The following is a 20,401-nucleotide window of genomic DNA, read 5'->3' as shown; positions in this document are numbered from 1 at the left end:
GATGCTGTTCTCAAATAGAGGCCTTCAGTACGGTTATTACGGGTATGAAATGAAGGGCGCAAAAGCAAGTTGATTTCTGGGTAAAATAATACAAGTTGGCAGATAGTTTTGCAGGTGGCACATTCAAATTGCGCGCTCGTCATTTCTGGTAAGTATGCAAACACTAATGTTCGATTTGAGACCACATCCTCACACCCAACACTGTTTTATGGGCTCAAAATGTTGGTGCCCTACATCTACAGTGTACCTGAACGCCTCGTGCGTGGATACACAGGCGAAGCACTCGTGAGAAGGTTGAGGGCAGGGAGACAATGGGGGGGGGGGGGGGCTATAACTTTATAGCATTGTGACAGATGCTACGATGTGCCGTAACTCAAACCCAGACAGCACGTGGACCTTTACCTGGCAAGGACAAGCGGAGAGGACACACACACACACACACACACACACACACACACACACACACACACACACACACACACACACACACACACACACACACACACACACACACACACACACACACACACATCTCCTTCAGGGCAATCCCTTGTTACTCTTTAAGAGTCCTGCTCTGAATTCAGAATGTCCACATGTGAAGCTGACATTTTGCACGATACAAATTTAATCCGACATGAAAAGGCAACAGAAAGCAATGAAAATGCTAGTGTGATTTTAGCTCATAAATTCTTCTTTTTCATTCCACTGGTGATTACGGTCTGATGGCGGTTTGGAGAAGGTGTTTATGGAGGTCACTGACCTTCCCACCTGCTCGCCGGATGGGCTCAGGGGAACACTGTGTGTGTGTGTTGGTGTTGCAGGAACCAAAGTTAATCAAACTGTATGCCTCCTGTGACCCCTTCAGCCAGGCACTGTGCAGGCCCACATACAACATATAAAATAATCAATCTTTCAACAATTCTCATGAAAACAGTGAAATCAGCAATGAACTGGTCCCAGTAGAAGTTCTGGAAGTGGATCCAAAGCTCTCTCCTCTGTGCTGTAGAGGACCGTTGTCCAAAACTCAGCACGGCGTGACGTCTTCCTTTATTACCACCAACAAACACACTGACGTGAATCACACAAACACCAACCTGCTGCCATAAATACTCCATATCCAGGACCACCCTCAACTACCACAGGACTACCAAAAATGAGATGTGGGCCCACAAGTGGCTCAGTCACAGTCCGAGATTCTAGTGAGCATGCCTGAAAAATCTGTCACTCACTGAGCAACTATTATGGGAATGACCGTGTGCCATCCTGAAACTTTCCATCGAGTCTTTCTCACTTTCTTACTGGAATGAGTGTAGCATTTGATCGGCTTCATTTCCGTTGTCTCGTTGTCACACATCGGCTAAAAGAGAGTGACAAGTCAGAGGTCCAACCAAGATGATACCAGACGGAGAGAAGATGGAGGTAAACTTTGTGAGCTGAAGGCCCTCCAATGTCAGCCAGTTGCCCTCCAAAGGACAAACTTCTTTCACATCTCACTCTGTCCTGGGGATAACAACAGGGAGACGTATTGTGGTTGTTCAGGTTGGCCTCACAGTTCCATGTTTGGATCTGTTTCTGACGAAATTTTGGGGATGCTTTTTTTTCAGATTGAAATTTCCAGCCTGTATGTGAATACAGGGGTGAATACATGCAAGCTATTAATGCTCCCTGATCCCTACAGGCGCTGCAACGTACCAGCAAAAGCAATAAAGAAGAAGACTACTGGGAAGAATGCAGCTCATGGATGTAAGCTCAATATTCATTTAAAGAATATGTGACATCTACTGGAAAAAAAAAAAGGCTATTACTTGAAGTTTACGTGTGATTCTTGAGTTTATTACGAAACAAACTAACATATTTATTAGGTTATGCCATGAAGTAAATTTGGGGCCCCAGGAAGTTGACCACATCTCCTCATCACTAAAACAAGTCCTGAACACACACACTAATTTTCTTATTGAGTAACGTTTGTTAATATTTGTTGTGACCGTTTTAGTAAATGAAATGAAGTGGGTATATCTGTGACGTGTTTGTGAAGGTCAGTGTGAAGGGTTCAGGAGGATTGGCAGAAATGAAATCTATTTTATCATCAGGGTTTTTCCTGCCATTATAACATTTAGGCGCAGCGCCCAAGAGTGTTGTCACGGTGCCTGCGTGGGATTTATTGACTATAAATTGAAGTCAGCCTTGTCCTTTAAGCAGCGAGGGATGCTCCTCTCTCTGCAGCAGCACTGTGCCGAAGTTTTAAATGAATTGTTACTGTGTGCCCAAAACACAACGAACATATTGTGCAAATATTCACTTTTAATGAAGATATCCTCCAGTTTGAACTAAAAATAATCCCCCGTGTGCCCTCTCATTCTCACCCAGTTATTTCTACCTTTCAGTCTCCACAAGTGCTTCCCAAACTGCTTTTGGATCTCTCTTTGCCTGGCTCCTCCGTCAAAGCTCCGAGTTACACTCAAATAACTCCAAAAAGTTAAAGACCTCCTGCCTGACATGGCAGTTGATGTGTCCAAAAATAAGGCGGATAAAATAGCTGAGTCCGACAGTCCTTGAGCGTCATTACTGCTGCTCGGCCAAACGCTGGCACTGCCTCCTCCGGTCCGGGGCTTTTATAAAACAGGGTGGCATCAGGTTGGGATCGGGAGCCAGCTCCAGCTCTTTTCCTGTAGTGACTCAGGCTCTGTGGCCGAGCATGAGTCACTCCTCCAGTTCCGGGATCGATATTCAAAAAAGCAGGCAGACATGAATCAGATAACAATGAGTCAGTGTCAGAGAAAAATCATCTCGTGGCCATTTAGAAATTAAGCGCTCCAACTTTCTCTCGTTTTTAAAGTAACTTCAGGCCCTTCTCACTCACTTCTGTTGTTTCACTCTCTCAAACTTGCCTCTCTGTCAGCATCCTCTTTTCCTCCCCGCCACCTTCTCTCTCTCCTGCCTTTAATCTAGTCCACACACACACACACACACACACACACACACACACACACACACACACACACACACACACACACACACACACACACACACACACACACACACTTTACTGTAGGGGAGTCATCTGCAAGATTGATTGGAATTCATTCGGTGTCTTATGATAGACGAGTATTAAAAAGGTTTCCTCCCTCTCACACTTTTTGTGAAATTGAATGGAAGGTAAAATGCATGCCTGAATTAGAAAAGGGGGAGGGGGGGTCCTCAGAGCTGCTGTGTGTGTGTGCGCGTGTGTGTGGAAAAGGTATTTGTTTGCATGCAAAGCGGATCCTCCTACGCTCACTTTGACACATTATTTGCAGAAAATAGTTTATCACCCTTATAGGCTGCTAGAAATCTTCGATGATTCAGATGAAACTGGTCACATACAGTAAGTGTGGCTGCATCAAAATCACACCAAACACTCATAAGACGACAGCGTTTTAGGACAGCACAGGTCTGGAGAAATGATTTGTTCACATCACGTTACAGTAAGATGTATTCTCATCAAATATGTATCAGCAGGCAAGTAATAATTTGAATCGTTTGTCTTATTGTATGAAGTCAAAATGACCCAAAAATGATGTTGTATTTTAATAACCACAGTATTTAAAGTAGCAGTCTTCAAGATGCTGGGGTAATAGAGAAGTGATGGAGCCTGTGGCCCACCGTGATGAACAGCTTTGCGTTTACAGTATCACAGACTGAATGAAGTGGGAGTCTGTGGCGACATTCGTGGAAGAAAACGCAAGCGCTGCACAATTTTTCCATCAGCCAGCGAGGTTGTGAGGCGGAGCCAAAGCACCAGGCCAGCTTTTCAGCTCATTGATGTACGAAGCAGTGGACTGCCAACTGACTAACGTCACACAGGCGTCACTCTTTGGACTTCTGGGAAATGAAGTTCAAAAGCACAGCTACTGCTTATCATCACAGAGAGTGAAACAGAGATGTATGAGACAAACAACAGAATTTTACATTAAGTCATAAAACTACAGAAACGACAAAAAGTGAAGACGCTTTCAAAACACCATGAATAGCTTTTATATGTGAATGAACTTCATATAAAGTGCAATGAAGAGCAGAATATTTGCTGTGAGCAGCACCTTTATTTGAAACACACACAAAGTTTTATAAAGTACGTGACAGCTCGGTTGTTCAGAGTATCTTGCTACAGTTTGGGGCCATTCAGAAGCCTCCCCGACTGAGTTGCATGATCGTGCATAACACATTTGCACAGTATTGTATGTCAACAGCATTTTGTATTAATTCAGTTCAATGCAAGTCATGTTGCTCCATTTACATGCAACAAGTCTCATCCCGAACAGAACATCACATACTGAACAATGTAGGACAAATATATATTGCAATCTCTGACGTGAACATGACCTGCAGTCACATAAGCACCATAGGCTTTTGCTAAAACGAACTAGCTTTCACATTATGAGCGGGTGAGCTTCCTGTACCGTGGCTAACAGTTTCCTATGGATCTGATTGTTAGCCTGGTGCAAACCAGAACCCAATTTCACTCCGTGAATATATGGGTCTGGGGATACGCCACAGAAAATCGCTTGTTGACGTTCCATCCAACTGGGCGTATACCTCGGGTTCATTTCAACCAATCAGCTCCGGCCGACACGCTGCCGCAGTTGCAACTAACTACCGTGTCAACCGAAGCATTTTTTTCCTGAGCACGCCGTATTTTTAAAGTTGCTTTTAATGAACGAGGTGCTGAGCGTTTATTCTGCGGAGGGGAGGGGGGGGGAGGGGGGTTCCGGTCACCAACAGTTGCCCTCATCACTGTCACCAGCTGTCCAATAATAGTGAAGGAGGGGCGGGACAAACGCGATTAATCACCGATGCTGGTCCGCTGATTGGTCGGCCCTTCAGAGTGACTGTGCAAATGCTAATACGAGCCGAGTACCCAGATGGTTAATCACAGCGAAGAAAACTGAAGCTGTGAGCGACAGCCAGGCTATCTGATTGTGCCAACGGAAGTTCAAGAACGGCCTTTTCTATCCACAATCCACTGCTGCATCAGTCTCAGTTCTACCACATATAAACACACACTCAAAAAAAAAACACAAGTCCTATTTCCACTCAAAAAAACCACTGGTTTCTTGTGATGTGTCACATGCTCAGAGGTGACAGCGCTCCGTGTTCACTCAGATTCACGTGTGCATGTTGACACACAGGAGCCTGCACGACCAGATTGGACCGAGTGGGATTTGGATCTGGTCCGACTCAGGTCCAAAGTCGGGTTTTTGTTCACGAAGACTTCTCCATTAGGATGTTTCCTCCGCCTTGATGTTTATATTTGTAACAATTGATTTATGAAAACTTTTATCGTGAAATTAAGGTAACCACAGAGGCAAAAAAAAAAAAAAAACACGGAAATATTTGTGAATACTGCGATGCGTCCTCTGTCTTACCTCTCCATTAGTGCATATATGTGCTGCGCTGTGGCCGAGCTGCTCAACATATGGCTGCAGGGACACGGAGAATCTCTCGCTCTCTAGTTTTTTCCTCTCTGTGCCAAACTCCGTTGTTCCTCCTCCCTCTCTTCCGTCAGAGAACTCACCATGCTGAGCTGCTCGGGTGTACTTTCACCTCCCTCCACCCCCCTCCGTCTATCCTCCCATCCTTTCCTTATGTCACGTTCTTTACATTTCTGATAGTTTTGCACAACTTACAGGAGAAAGAAAATCGCAGTTTCAAAGTCCCGGATTCAAAAAGGTTTGCTATGAAATAGACTAAAGAAGAACAGATTGGAGTTTTGTAGAAACCCAACCAGAAAAGAAAAGTGATGATTCACGGCAAAACTGACAGTTGTAATTTAATACATTTAGCATGAACGTACGGTATGTGTTGTTTCTTATCTGTCTCCTGTACTTTTTCTTTTCTCCTCATTTCCTCCTCTTCTCTTCTCACCTCCCCCTTCCTCCTCTTTCTCTAGATATACTTCCCTGACCGCCTTTCCACCCACTCCCTCCTCATCCTCGCTCTTTCTCTCCGTTTCTCACTCCTTCTCTCTTTTTTCTAACACTCTCTTGTGCCTTCTCTCTTCTTTTGAAACAGTGTTCATCCTGTTATCAGGAAAAGTGTCTCTAAATATACTTTATTGTGATTCTCGTGACTGATATCATTACTGCCTTGTTGCTGTCTCTGGTTGTAACACCATAAAGCATGGAGCGACCCAGAGAAGTCCTGTGCTGTAGTGAGAGGCCGGGTACTGTAAAAAGAGTACCATTATCTCGGGGCCAGTCGGTAATCCTGCTTCTCAACTATATGTTTAGGTTCAATTGAATGAACCTCGATTTCGATCTTTTTTCTCTCAACAGAAACTAAAGACAAAAAATGAATTGGGTGGCAGTTTTACAGCAGTGCAAACAGAGTCAGTCATACAGGAACACAACCCTAAATGTAAGCGTTTATGTAAGTGCAGACCACTTAGTGCGTAAGGAAACCCAGAAGCTAAATATTTCTGTTGGCTCAGTTTTAAGTGACTGGGCGCCATCTTTAAATCCAGAATGCAACTCTCCTTTGATTCACATACACAAACTAATACAATATTTTGATAAATGCTGACCGCCTACCAGCCACAGACTCTGTCTAAAGAATTTTTTTTCAAAGTTATCTTGCAGTACTTAATTACTTTGTTTGTTCTCAGGATATTTGGAAGAGGGTACCCCCCCCCCCTACACACACACACACACACACACACACACACACACACACACACACACACACACACACACACACACACACACACACACACACACACACACACACACACACACACACACACACACTCCTCCCACAGCACCCCACATTCTCTGTATCTCAAACATACACTGCTGACAGAGGATTGCTGTGCAACCACTTTTACTTCTGCTGCCATTATTTATTTACTTTTAATTACACCATCAAATCTCTGTCTGCTCCATTCGTTGCCTATGTAACTATTTTAAATAACATTTCTGCAAAATTCAGTATAAGCAGCACAATGCCTGCATTTAATAGGATTTCATAAACGCAGCTAAATGTAGCAGCTTAAAAACAAGCACAGAGGTTACCTTGGGTGGGCCCCGCCTCTAAACGCCTGCCAATAACACTGCATCTGATACTGTACATCACCCAGTCCGACTTACACCAAGGACAAACAAAACCAGTTGGACAATGAGTTTGTCCCACAGTGACAAAAAGTTTGAATAACTTCGAATAAATGAGTAATTTGTATATAAAGCAGCCTCATCCTAAACGGCAGAAAAGATGCTGCTTTATTTATTTACTCAGCAAACAGCCTTCCTGTTACCAACCATTTCTATCAAATTCTATTTCCATGTTCCTGAGCCTCTGACGTGTGTCCAGACTGATACAAATGTTGGTAAATTGGTGTCATAATTATCCCTTTCAGAAGAGCTCACGAGTTTTCTTCATTTTGGATTTTTGAAGAAAAGACCAGCAGCCCACGCAGCAGGATGTGCAGTGGCGGTTTTCCAAACGTTTCGATTGGGAGTGTATCAGGCGAGGAAAGACTGGAGGAATATAACACATAAACTGCTACCGAGTTAATACGCAGTTGTCAGCGCACACGTTGCTTACGAATGCTAACATCAGGTGCAGGTCTTACATTAGCTTTAAAATGTAGAGTATTTGGTAAGATGTTTGCAACACTAAAGAGCAGGTGAGTTGATCTACATGTGATGAGCCAATAATTGTATTTTTAGACCCACAGTAACAATATGACAAATCTCTACCAAGTGTTGAGTATTCAGATATTTGGACACTGCATTCAGTGAAGTGGACTAGAGATAGAACCTAAATTGGATTTTTCAGATCAATATAATTCATCCATCTTCTCTAACAGGGGTCTCCAACCTTTTTCCTCTGAGAGCTACTTTGACCAATGAAAGCGTCCAAAAGGTACTCATATTTGGCTCTCGGAAACTGACATTAGTTCTCATAGCTGAGCTCCACCAAACCAGCTGAATGAGCTTCTTTTATGGGAACAATAATGCATTGACAACACACACAACATCAAGCATTGGTTGGTATAGACCAAGGGGGGTTTCAACTTTGGAGACCCCCCCCCTGGTCTATACCAACTTTATCTTGAACAGGGTCATGAGGAGTGTGGGGTGGAGGGGGTGGGGGGGGGGGGGGTCGGTCCATCACAGGGTCACCGCAGACAGACAGACAACCATCCACGCTCACAGTCACAGCTACGGCCAGTTAACCTAACACACATGTCTTTGGGATGGAGGAGGAAGCCGGAGAAAACCCACGCAGGCACAGACAGAACATGCAAACTAGAAAGGCTCCAGTCGACTGGTAGGTCAACATGATCCTCGGCATTCTCAAAATTCTGGCAAAATATTGGCCAATATTTATTTTGAACATAAACGTATGAGGATGAACGTCCTTTAAATGCAGTTTAACTTTGACCAGTACTGAGAAAAACTTTTCTAACTTACTTCAGATCTTTTTACATTTTTTTTTGTGTGTTACATAGTTGTTTCATAGTATTCATGTAGAATAAAGCATGAGACTCCACATCACTAGTTCATAGGTTACATGCTCAGTGCTTATGTCCCCTTATAATTGATCCCAATGCACTTCAGGTGAAGACCACTTTAACTAAAGCATAATTAAAAACCAACGCTGCCTGAACTGACTGAAATGACGGCTTCAGCTTTATACAGACTTGTCAGAAGTCTTCCAGGACTTGTGGAAACAGGAAACACAGCATGTCACCTGGTACCCCCCACCCCCCACCGGTCATTTAATTGATTATTGGCTCCGGACTCTCAACCTGGCCTTTGGATGAATGGACCAGCAGCAGTCTGGAGCCCATTAGGAAGCCGTTCTCTGCTGTAGCTCTGTGGTGGTGTTAGTCAAGGTCTGTACCTCATCACCATCCTTAGCTGAGTGGAGGTTCAAAAGCACAGTGGCAGTGGGAAGACAGAAAAACAAATATAAAGTGTGAGAAGAAGCGTGATGAGAAGACACATGGCTCTGTCACATAGACCATTACTTAAGCATACACACAAACATACAAACACACACGCTGATAATTAGACAAATACCTACGGATGACTATTTTTGGATCTGTCTAAGATGAGATAAAACACAGTGAAGGAGGGAGAGTGAAATGAAGCCAAGCTGTAAAAAATAAAAATAAAAGAGAGAACAAAAGATAAAGATAAGGAGAGAAGGAGAGTGTGGGATGGAGGGAGGGATGAGAAAGAGAGAGGGAGGAGGGACAGATGGAGAGAGCACCAGAGCCAACAGCAGAGCTAAGTGGGTAGTGTGCTCCCCAGACAGCGCTCCATATGGCCTGGCAATGCCATACACAGCCAGGCAGCACAAACACACATATACACAGCATGCATACACACACACACACACACACACACACACACACACACACACACACACACACACACACACACACATACCCAAATACTCCTCCACACAAACAATCAAATTCACACACGTAGTACATATTCACACATTAATTACCATGTACCCACGCATATACAGAGCTCGGTCTGAGGGGGGAAGCGACCCTCCCACTCTTTAAAGAAAAATTACAAAACCGTCCAGTCTGATTAATAGAGATCCCATTTCTATCTGTTTGTTTTAATGGATGTCAATTTGCTGTCAAAACCATCCAAAGATTTGTCGTGGCTCACTGATTCCAAAATGGATCAAATTCATTTTTTTCCTCAAAATTCTACACACAATATCCCATAATGATAAAGTGAAAATAGTTTGTTTAAAATTTTTGCAAACCTATTAAAAATAAAGAACGAAAATATAACACGTACATAAGTATTCACAGCCTTTGCTCAATACTTTGTTGAAGCACCTTTGGCAGCAATTACAGCCTCAAGTCTTTTTGAGTATGATGCTACAAGCTTGGCTCCTATTCTTGGGCAGTTTCTCCCATTCTTCTTTTCAGGACCTCTCAAGCTCCATCAGGTTGGATGGGAAGCGTCGGTGCACAGACATTTTCAGATCTCTCCAGAGATGTTCAATCAGGTTCAAGTCTGGGCTCTGCCTGGGCCTCTCAAAGACATTCACAGAGTTGTCCCGAAGACACTTCTTTGTTATCTTGGCTGTGTGCTTCGGGTCATTGTCCTGTTGGAAGATGAACCTTCGCCCCAGTCTGAGGTCCAGAGCGCTCTGGACAAGGTTTTCATCAAGGATGTCTCTGTACATCGCTGCATTCATCTTTCCCTCCATCCTGACTGGTCTCCCAGTTCCTGCCGCTGAAAAACATCCCCACAGCATGATGCTTCCACCACCATGCTTCACCATAGAGATGGTATTGGCCAGGTGATGAGCGGTGCCTGGTTTCCTCCAAACATGACACTTGGCATTCAGGCCAAAGAGTTCAATCTTTGTTTCATCAGACCAGAGCATTTAGTTTCTTATGGTCTGAGAGTCATTCAGGTGCCTTTTGGTAAACTCCAGGTGGGCTGTCATGAGCCTTTGACTGAGGAGTGTCTTCCGTCTGGCCACTCGACCATACAGGCCTGCTTGGTGGAGTGCTGCAGAGATGGTTGTCCTTCTGGAAGGTTCTCCTCTCTTCACAGAGCAACGCTGGAGCTCTGTCAGAGTGACCATCGGGTTCTTGGTCACCTCCCTGACTAAGGCCCTTCTCCCCCGATCACTCAGTTTGGCCGGGCGGCCGACTCTAGGAAGAGTCCTGGTGGTTCCAAACTTCTTCCATTTACGGATGATGGAGGCCACTGTGCTCATTGGGACCTTCAATGCTACAGACATTTTTCTGTACCCTTCCCTAGATCTGTGCCTCGATACAATCCTGTCTCAGAGGTCTACAGACAATTCCTTGGACTTCATGGCTTGGTTTGTGCTCTGACATGCACTGTCAACTGTGGGACCTTATATAGACGGTGTGTGCCTTTCCAAATCATGTCCAATCAAGTTGTAGAAACATCTCAAGGATGATCAGTGGAAACAGGAAGCACAAATGGAACTGGGAACCTGGGAAGTAGTGAAAGCTTGGCATTTAATTGGTTAAGTCTTAAAAACACCGTTGCTAGGCAGCGGCAACATGGACAGCGTCAAGAAGCCAAAGAGGCTAAAAATTTTGCAAGCTAACACAGGGGTAACACAATGCAGGAGACGTTAAACACAGAGGGAAAAGATGAAGTTGGGAAAAATCAACAATTTCCTCAGATGTAGGCTATTGTTTAAGTTATGAAGACAAACTCTACATGATTAAAATTACAATATATTAGCTTAACGTCCAACGAAAAATGAACTTCCATGGCATCTGACATTTCTGTAAATGTCAGTAAACATGTCACAACTCGTCAACTCGAGCTTATAGAACATTTTGAGTTCCAAATTTGCAAATGCTAAATTTACACGGTAAATACGACCCAATTTGAACACATGCAGCAACACTAGCTGACAAAGCCCTTTAGTTTATTATAACTTAGCTCTTATGTTCATGATTTTCTTATGAGAACATTAAACACAACCATTCTTAAACCTGCCACTAAAGAAACTAGACAAAACTCTGTAACATCTCCAAACACTTTCCGTACTTCCGTTTTCAAGCCAGCATAGCTGGGTACAATTTGTAGTTTCTGAAAACATGAATGAGGACAGTGACAGCGAGTTACTTGCAACTTCTGCATTTTTAGTAGTGAGGAAATAGTGCTTCCACAGAACACCCAGGGGACATATACACATTTATGCCATCAATTTAAAACAGAAAATCTCCCCTGTTTTGTTCATTTTTATTTTTTTCCCCCGGAATAGTTCTGTCTTTTAGAGGAGTTGTGTGTCTCCCAAGAAGAAAAAACACCAATAATCACACCTTATATTCTAAAACTGCCCGCTTGTGACGTGACGAGCTGAGTCTCAGGCGACACCATCAGCTGGCTTGAGTCCAAGTTCACAATGCTGCAACTTTTCCTGCAACGTGTTTAAAACCTTCTTCCCAGCAGCCCAACCACAGATCCGACAGTTCGGTAACTTTCCGGTTCAGACAACTTGACAATCAGACCCACTTTACACAACTGGCCAGGTGTGTGGAGGTCTAAGAGCAAGGCTGGTTAAACAATAGTCAAACTCTCCTTTTTCACTCTTCCCCAAACTACCTCCATCACCTTTCATGACTACACCCAAGTGAAACACCGTAAATGCTGCTGAGGCAAGACTGCCCGAAAGGTTGCACGGTTCATCAGGTCAGGACTACAAAGAAACACAAAAGACACCATTTTTGAGAAAGACCAACGAGGCAAGTGGGATGCAGCCCGAAGAAGGACCTGACAGCTGGCTTCCTGTGCTCAACTTCAAGTGCAGCCTTTCAGAACAAGTAAAAAGATTTTTGCCTTCAGAAGACGATCTAATATTTGTTTCAAGCGCACTGAAAGTCCGTCAAATTCAAACCATGTTGCACAACTCTTTTCTCCAATGCTTTATTCACCAAAAATGTCAAGGTACCTCACCTTCATCATGGTGATGTCTGAGGCCATTGTCATTTTTTTCATCATCATAATAAATCACTTCTTCCAAATCACTACATAACATTTTTTTTTTAAATTTTGAAATAAGTTAGATGTTCAAACCATTTTGTGTTCTTTCAGTCCAGTATATAAAGTCGGCATTTTTACATCCCGAACAAGTTCAAAGTTATTCTGTACTTTAAGTCTCAGTCATCCATCTCTGAAGAAAATGTTCAGTTGTTCCCACAAGGTATTTTCTGGAGTAATTATGACCCAACAAACTTCAAAAATGGAATAATCTCTTTCTCTAAATTTCTCCCTCTCGTCGACAAACTACCCATCTCAGTTCCCAGATGGTGAAGGCACCGGATGGATCATCATCATATTGATTTATCTCTCTGTAGTATGTGCCAGTGTTTTTGAAGTTCTTTTTAATACCTTCCGGAGTTTTCCTTCCATTTTCACCCTGATGTTTCTCGTTGCTTCCTCAATGCATCTCTCTGCATATCCTCTACTCCACTGTCACCAAGAGGTGGTGCTCAAAATCGGAGCTTTTTTTTCGCAGATTCTTTTGACCCTTCATAATTGGCTGCATTGGAAGTTATAATGACCTGAAAATGTCCTTAAAAGAGTGTTCAAACAGACATGGACAAATCACACAATTGCCACTCTGTTTCATCGACTACGGCACAACAAATTGCAGTCATAAGCCATAAGAAAATGATGAGGCTCAGTGTGTGTCTCCTCCAGTGATGATGGAACCCTCTCAAACAGAAATGTAAGTGAGACTGTCAAGTCCCTTCCAGATCCCTGCTGAGGCAGAGGCTCATGGGAAGACCAGGATAACAGCCAATCCCTGAAGGAAGTGAGGAAGTGACTCCTCGCCAATCCCAGGGCTCACCGAGGTTACTACGGGGCTGCTGGGCCATCGCCATGGTACCCTGCTATCAGGGGACACCTGGCCAATCACATTTGTTGATGTGAGGTGTAAACATCCTTACACTGTAGTACATCCATGTTGCCCTTACACAGAGGCATTATGGGAGGGAAGGGCAGGGATGGAGAAGTAAGAGCAGACCTAACTAGCACAAAAAAAAAATGTATGAACTCATTTAATCGAGATAGTTGTATCCTTCTTATATCGTGCTCAAATTATATGTAATTACTTCAGTGACCTTTCCAAAAAATAATAATATTCATAACAGTATGGGATTAAATGAGCTAAACTCCATGCAAACATTGGTATGTAAAAAGAATGTGTTACTAATGGAAACACTTAATATTAATTATTTATTATTGTGACTAATAACATTAGGATATTGCTTGATCTTTATTTAAAAATTAATACAAGTAAAATCTGTTCATTTAAAGTAACACAGGGTCATTAATAACACACATTGTGACATGGTGATATAATCATTTGAAGCCTTGCATATGGTGATTAACTAGAGCTGAAGGATTACATGTTCCCCTACAGGCTGAGAAAGTTTGACAACTCCTGGTCTTATTAAAAGTTTGAAAAACCCCAAGAGATTGACTCAAAAAGTACACAAGGGTCAAGTTTAAAACAAACCCGTTTTCTCTCACGGCGCTTTCAGATTGCCAGCAGCTCAAGCAACAGCTCAACAGAAGTCGCTTTCTGTCTCTACTCAACCTGACAAAAAAAAAAAAAAAAAAAAAAAGGAATAGACCATCAGCAGCCAGATTTCCCTGCTCACTTTATTTCATACAGGTGTTACAATAATTCGGAGAATAAACTCTCTGCCAGGAGAAATACACAATGAACGATTGAAATTTGACATCAAGGGATTCCCCACATCTCCATTGGGATCTCTTTATTCAGTACTAGAAACTGATTATCAGGCGTCACTTTCCCAGCTAACAAACGCTGTTGCAACCTAGTTAGCAGATGACAGACTCAGCAACAGTTTTACCATTACGACTAAAACAATATGTCGAACTAGACGCTACATTATCTTTACTTTGAATGTGCTAAGTAACTAATTCTGCATTTAAATACATCCGTCTATTATCTAAAACCACTTTATCCTGTAGTGTCACAGGGGGAGTTGGAGCCTGTCCTAGCTGACAATGGACTCAAGGTACAACCTAGACTGGGCAGGTTGCCGGTCCATCACAGGGCCAACACAGACCGACAGACATCCATCCACGCTCACATTCATACCTACAACTAGTTTAGAGTCGCCAATCAACCTAGCATGCGTGTCTGTGGAGGGTGGGAGGTCCGAGCCGACCGGTAGGTTCGAATCCAGAACCTTCAGGTTGTGAGGCAGCAGTGCCCACCGCCACTGGGTTGCCCAGCTTTCAACACAGGCCATTTGAATTTGTCTTGCTGTTGGCGATACGTCCACAGAGACGACGCGCCGCCACTTATTTTCTTCAGGTGACAAAATAAAAAGGTTTAAAGTTCTCTTCATCTGGTTAAAAAAAATAAACGTTTTAAGTGTTTAAAGATGCAATCATTTCTAAAGCACATATCACAAAAGGGAGCCAATAAAAACAAACAGAATGGTCAAAGTTCCCGAAAATGACATTTAAGGTTTTTGGATTCATTCACGACGTCAACTCAAAACCTCGTTACCATTTGTCCTGTTGTAGTTACTGCATCAGTGTTTAGATTAAAAGCCTTCTAGCATTTCAGTGGACAAAAGACCTTCATTTCTTAACAAGGCCTTGGCTGTTAAGAAAGCAGCCAAGGCAGCTATGTTACCCACTGCTACTTTAGCATAGCATGGGCAGCCAGCAGCACAGAAGGCTCTGAAGAAATGGCCGCAAACAACACAGTCCTTTGTGGGGTTTTTGTGCTGACTAATTTTCAGTTTTAATTGTAGGATATAGCCCTATATCACAAATCCCACATACACCTGAAGGAGCTCTGTGGTCCTGATTTGGTGGGGTTGACGTTAAAACCTCTTTACAGACATGACGTTATCTCAGTTCACCGGCCCCAGCAGAAGGAACACTGACTGTAACGTTCACAGGAATAATGCGGGGAACACTAACCGGAAAAGCACAGATTGTATAATGTTACAAATGGAGGCCATATTGTGGGATTCCTCAGTGAAGCAGATGTGCTCCAGCTGACTTACTCTGTAATCCCACCACACAACATCCATCAACACACACCCACACAGTCCAACACACGCATGCAGTGTGCACGGAGGGAACATAAACAAGCTTTATCCTTTGATCATTGTGTGGCAGAAAAAGAGACATTAGAGGCTGCAGGAGTCACCGTGAACAGAAACGCATGGAGACTCACGCTTCAACGTGCAAATGAGCTGGCAGAGACGGAGGTCCTCATATAACATCAAAGAGGGAAAACCACAGAGTCTGTTTCAAGTAACGTTAGCAATTCAACTCGGTATTAACAACCACTGATCAAATAAGCAGAGTTTACACACACACACACACACACACACACACACACACACACACACACAGAGCAGTGAAGGAAAGATGATCACTGAGCGCCTCCATTATAAAGAATTGCTCCTGACCAACCCATCAAGCATCCAATCCCCACTAATTGGAGACGAGATGGGAAGTGTTATTTCAGAGAAAGCTAACCTCTAACCACCTGCACTCTCAGTGGGATGCTAGTTGGAAAAGCTTGCAAATGAACAGAAGGGTCCAATTTACAGGTTTAGTGGGACATAGAAGTACAGACGTTGGCACCACTGAATCCCAATGTATACTTCCACAACATAAATCTGATTCAGTCGGCACAGCGATATCACAGAGAGTCTTCTTGATAATTCAATCATGCTATTTTCATTTGTAATACCAATTCCAACTTTTGCTTCTGAGTTTCAGTTTTGTTGGTGCATCAAATTATCTTAAACACAACAGCTCCCATGATTCCGAGTTACGGCATCATCAGATTGCTTTGTTCTCACATTTGCTAAGATGACAAACTATTCTTATATTCTGATGTAAATTGAAAAAAAGACCAGAGAGCAGAGATAAGTCATTGTACACGGTGAGCATTTTTTGTGGGTGTGTCATGAAAGCTATCGCACGCTACCTTCTGTTGATAGCTGATGAACTTGCTCTATCTGTCGAATTCAACAAAAAAAAAAGAAAACTATCAATGATGTGTTCACACAATTTAAATCAGCAAAACTTTGATATTGTGCCAAAATTGTTCATCTCCAGCTCGACTTGGTGAACTTTCACCAACCGCATGACATCTTGACCACAATGATTTTTCTGGCAAAACAGAAGGTATTGTATCGTCCTTTTTTATATGAACCTGCTATTCCACAGTATGTGGTTTCTGAAACACGAGTCGTTGGTACAAATAACTGAAGGCTCTTGTATAAACTCCATTTAGCAATCCATCTGCAGTAGCTAGCAGCCAGCTAGCTCGAAGAGCATCTGGAATAGAAGGCCTCATCTAGCGTGTGGTTAGCACGCCACGGTCACTGCAGTATGCCAGACAAAAACAGAGCTTCGCTTCTCCATGCTACACGTAACAAAACACAGCCGTGATGTTTACAATGAGTTTTCACATGTTTTTCGTCTACTTTTAAAATGTCAAAACTCAACTTCAAATGTATCTTCAAAGAAAAATAAAGCGGCAAGCAGTCACAAGCTCCCAAGATCACTTCGAGTGAAACAACGTCAAACTGCAACTCAGTTTTCTTCTACAAGTAAGAAAACCTCAGTCGAGATCCCACATCACTAAAATCAGAGCCATTCAACAGTATGTCATATAAGTATATGGTACAGACGCGATTCAATATTGCTCTTGTTTGAATATCTATGTTTTCGAGAGCCTTCAGGGAACACCCGTTCCCACAAACACTTGACAGTGGAGAGGAGTGTGGAAGCAGATCCAGGGATCCACATACGTCTGTCACGACAGCCGAACAGAGAGGACTGAACATCGTCGGGATTTTCAGAAAGCGGTGACTGCAGCTAAAACTTAGAAAAGAAGGACGTTGGAATAAAAGTGTTGCTGAGAGCTGTGGATGTGCATGAAACCAAATTACTGCGCCCGCAATACAATGCTGGTCATTTTTTCAGTGGTCACTAAATAATCATCGTTTAAACATACTTACACCGTCAAATTCTAGATATATGTGACGAGACGTTGCAGTGAAGCATGTTTTACACACACACACACACACACACACACACACACACACACACACACACACACACACGCGCGCGCGCGCGCAGCGACGGTAGACGTTCCTCGAGACGAGCAGCTTGGCAGGAGAGCCGAGCGAACTGTGAGACAGGCTGAGCGTCTGAATCCGGCGACTCTACGGAGGAGGACGACAGCATCAGCTGGTCACTAATGACTCAACGGGCTCTGGACCGGACTTATCAGACTGACCACGTCCATCTTTACAGTGGAAGCTACGCAGCTGGCTTCTGACGGCGTGTGTTTAGTCACTCTGAAGGTAAAGAGGTGCTGCTTCGCTAAAATACAGCATCAGTGATATTCAGCCGAGGCTGACTTCCAAAATATATATATGTGAATTGCTATTCCACTCAGATCATCATTCAAATTGCATAATAATGGCTTGAGTCACACTCGAAACAGACAGTCACCAGAGCGCAGGTTTATCTTTTATGCTGTTTACTGTTGACTCATCCGAGGTGTAAAATACATTTCACAACAACACATGACTGTGAGGCTAAAAAACAGACTCTTGATTGGAGGCTGTTGTGAGTTAAAGTGACGTTAAAGTGACGCAAAAGCAAATATTAAGTCGGATTTTCAGCGCTTGGAGCCGCTTTTACGTTCCATTGGGACCGGGTTCTGCTGAGTCGGCTGATGAGTAACAACTGTTGACGCTCACCGGACGTCGTTTTGCTGCGGAGGTTTCCTCTGCCCGACCAGGTTCACCGTTCTCGCTTGGATAGGCTGCTCTTCTCTGAAACACACAGTTATAGAAAGATACAGTTAGGACGACACTTTGTTGTTACTTTATTTGGGTTCCTGTTAACTTTCTTGTACTTTGAATCTCTCCACCTACTACGAACAACATTTAGCAGACGGAATCCGGTGAGACAACCTCTTACAGAACCAACCTGCGGACCTTCAGCCATTACTTTGACCAAGTATGACAGACATCAGAACGAACGGCAAGAGACGACCATTACTCCAGACTGCAGCCAGCCCCTTTCGGCATCGATCGCGGGCCTTCGACGACAACAACATGCTTTCAACATGCCCGCTGACACGCTCACAGTGTGACTCAAAGACCGTCTCATCCATAAACATGAGCGGTGGGCTCTGATCAGTCTGATCACAGAGAGAATTCCCCGCCAACACCCACGCTGTCTGAAACGGAAGACGCTACCGTGGCTACCCCGCTCGCTCGGCATGAGGTCCTTTGACAGATCAGGAACGCGGAAATCTCTTCTCCTGACTGATTGAGTGATAATACAGTGGAGATGGAGGTAGGTTCGACATCTGTGGGTCACACTGGGAGAAAATACAGAATTCTTTGGGAATAGGGACTTACTGAAAATATTGTTTCTTGAGTTTGTTGTCAGTGTGTTTAACTCCTCCACTCATCATGAAGACTTTACATTTTTGAATGCACACAAACAGTATCTATGTGAAATTTAACATGGCAATAAATCCAATTCTAACACATCAGGTTTCCATTTTCTTCAATATGGTATGAAACTAACTTCAAACGCGCTTCAGGTGTGTATTCAAACCCAGTGAGCATCAAATCTGCATCATTCTCGATCAGTGTATACGTCATCATTACATAATAATGCAGTTGAGGTGGAGGTTCATTTTAAAAAGTCTGCACTGTGTTTGCCAAAAATCATAATGTTTGAGTTGAATATTGTCTGATCATGAATAGAAGCCAACAGAAGTTGGTTTTGCTGCGAGGTAAAGCTCAAGCCATTTGTTATTAATATGAATGAACCGACCTGAGTGTTAGCATCAGCAACACCAATACTGACCCGATAACATCGATCCATCAACTATCAGTTCCACTCATTCATTCGCTGCAGGCAATTTTTAGCTCAGTTTACCTTTCACAATATTCAGCTCCCAACAGAGCTCATGCAATATAGGAAGAAGTCGGCACTGGTGTTGTATTGGTCCTCTGTAACGGCACATTGAGGTATCAGAAATGGTATTGGGAGTTTACCCACACACTGATAATTCACTTCTTCTTGATATCAGATAACACCATGGATATTATGAACGTACAGGACACACATGACCACACTATCTTCTACCTCATCTTGCATAACAGTGCAGAAAGCACACACCACACACTAACAGTGGGAAACCTTTACAGTGTCTTACACACACACAGTATGCTATGTGGGGACACAGGTCATTCATTAGTATGAGAGAGTTCGGCTACATTTATACCTCCATTGCTCTTAATGAATACTGGGTGTAGAGTTTGTTGTCAGTGAGGAGGGCTATCCTACTGCACCTGTTAAACTGTCGAAAAAATACTCCTACTTTTACTATTTGTGGCGACTGTTACTTGTCTTAAAGGGATTTTCTTTTTCCCATTTACACTGCAGAAACGCTCATCGTAGATATTTTGTGATACTATTCTGATGTGTTCCCATGAATGCTTCAGCTTTCTACTCTTATACCTGAGATTTAGGTGTTAACAAGGTGCACAAGATTGTAGCAAAAGTTAACTGTTTCCTCACAATTTATACACCGTTACACCTACAGGAGGTTTGCATACATATGCTGTGATCCTGTACGCTTCGATAGGAAAGAAAACTGATGTGATTATATCCTAAAAAGCTCATAAGTGGAGTGCAATGTATCGGAGCCTCTCTGCATTACAACCCACACTACCCTACTCCTGCTCCACTCAGCATGCATGTATTAGTCAACCAGTGCAGCTTTTCATTGCAAACCCGATCGTATGGACACACACACACACACACACACACACACACAC

At 43.2% G+C, this 20,401-nt stretch overlaps 1 protein-coding gene across 12 annotated transcripts in view; it reads right to left on the bottom strand.

Annotated features, from left to right (window-relative positions):
• rims1a (regulating synaptic membrane exocytosis 1a) overlaps positions 1–20,401 on the bottom strand; it is a 109,679-nt gene that overhangs the window by 86,876 nt on the left and 2,402 nt on the right. For all 12 annotated transcript variants that reach the window (XM_069689820.1, XM_069689824.1, XM_069689828.1 and 9 more), the window contains exon 2: positions 18,299–18,373. In XM_069689820.1, coding sequence (XP_069545921.1) covers positions 18,299–18,373 — 75 coding nt within the window. The remainder of the gene's footprint in view (positions 1–18,298; positions 18,374–20,401) is intronic.

This window comes from Brachyistius frenatus, unplaced genomic scaffold, assembly GCF_029030835.1.
Source record: "Brachyistius frenatus isolate BFR_SWC_R1_liver_20210118 unplaced genomic scaffold, ASM2903083v1 Contig_8, whole genome shotgun sequence".
NCBI lineage: Eukaryota > Metazoa > Chordata > Actinopteri > Embiotocidae > Brachyistius > Brachyistius frenatus.
This window is presented reverse-complemented; position numbering and strand designations above follow the sequence as displayed.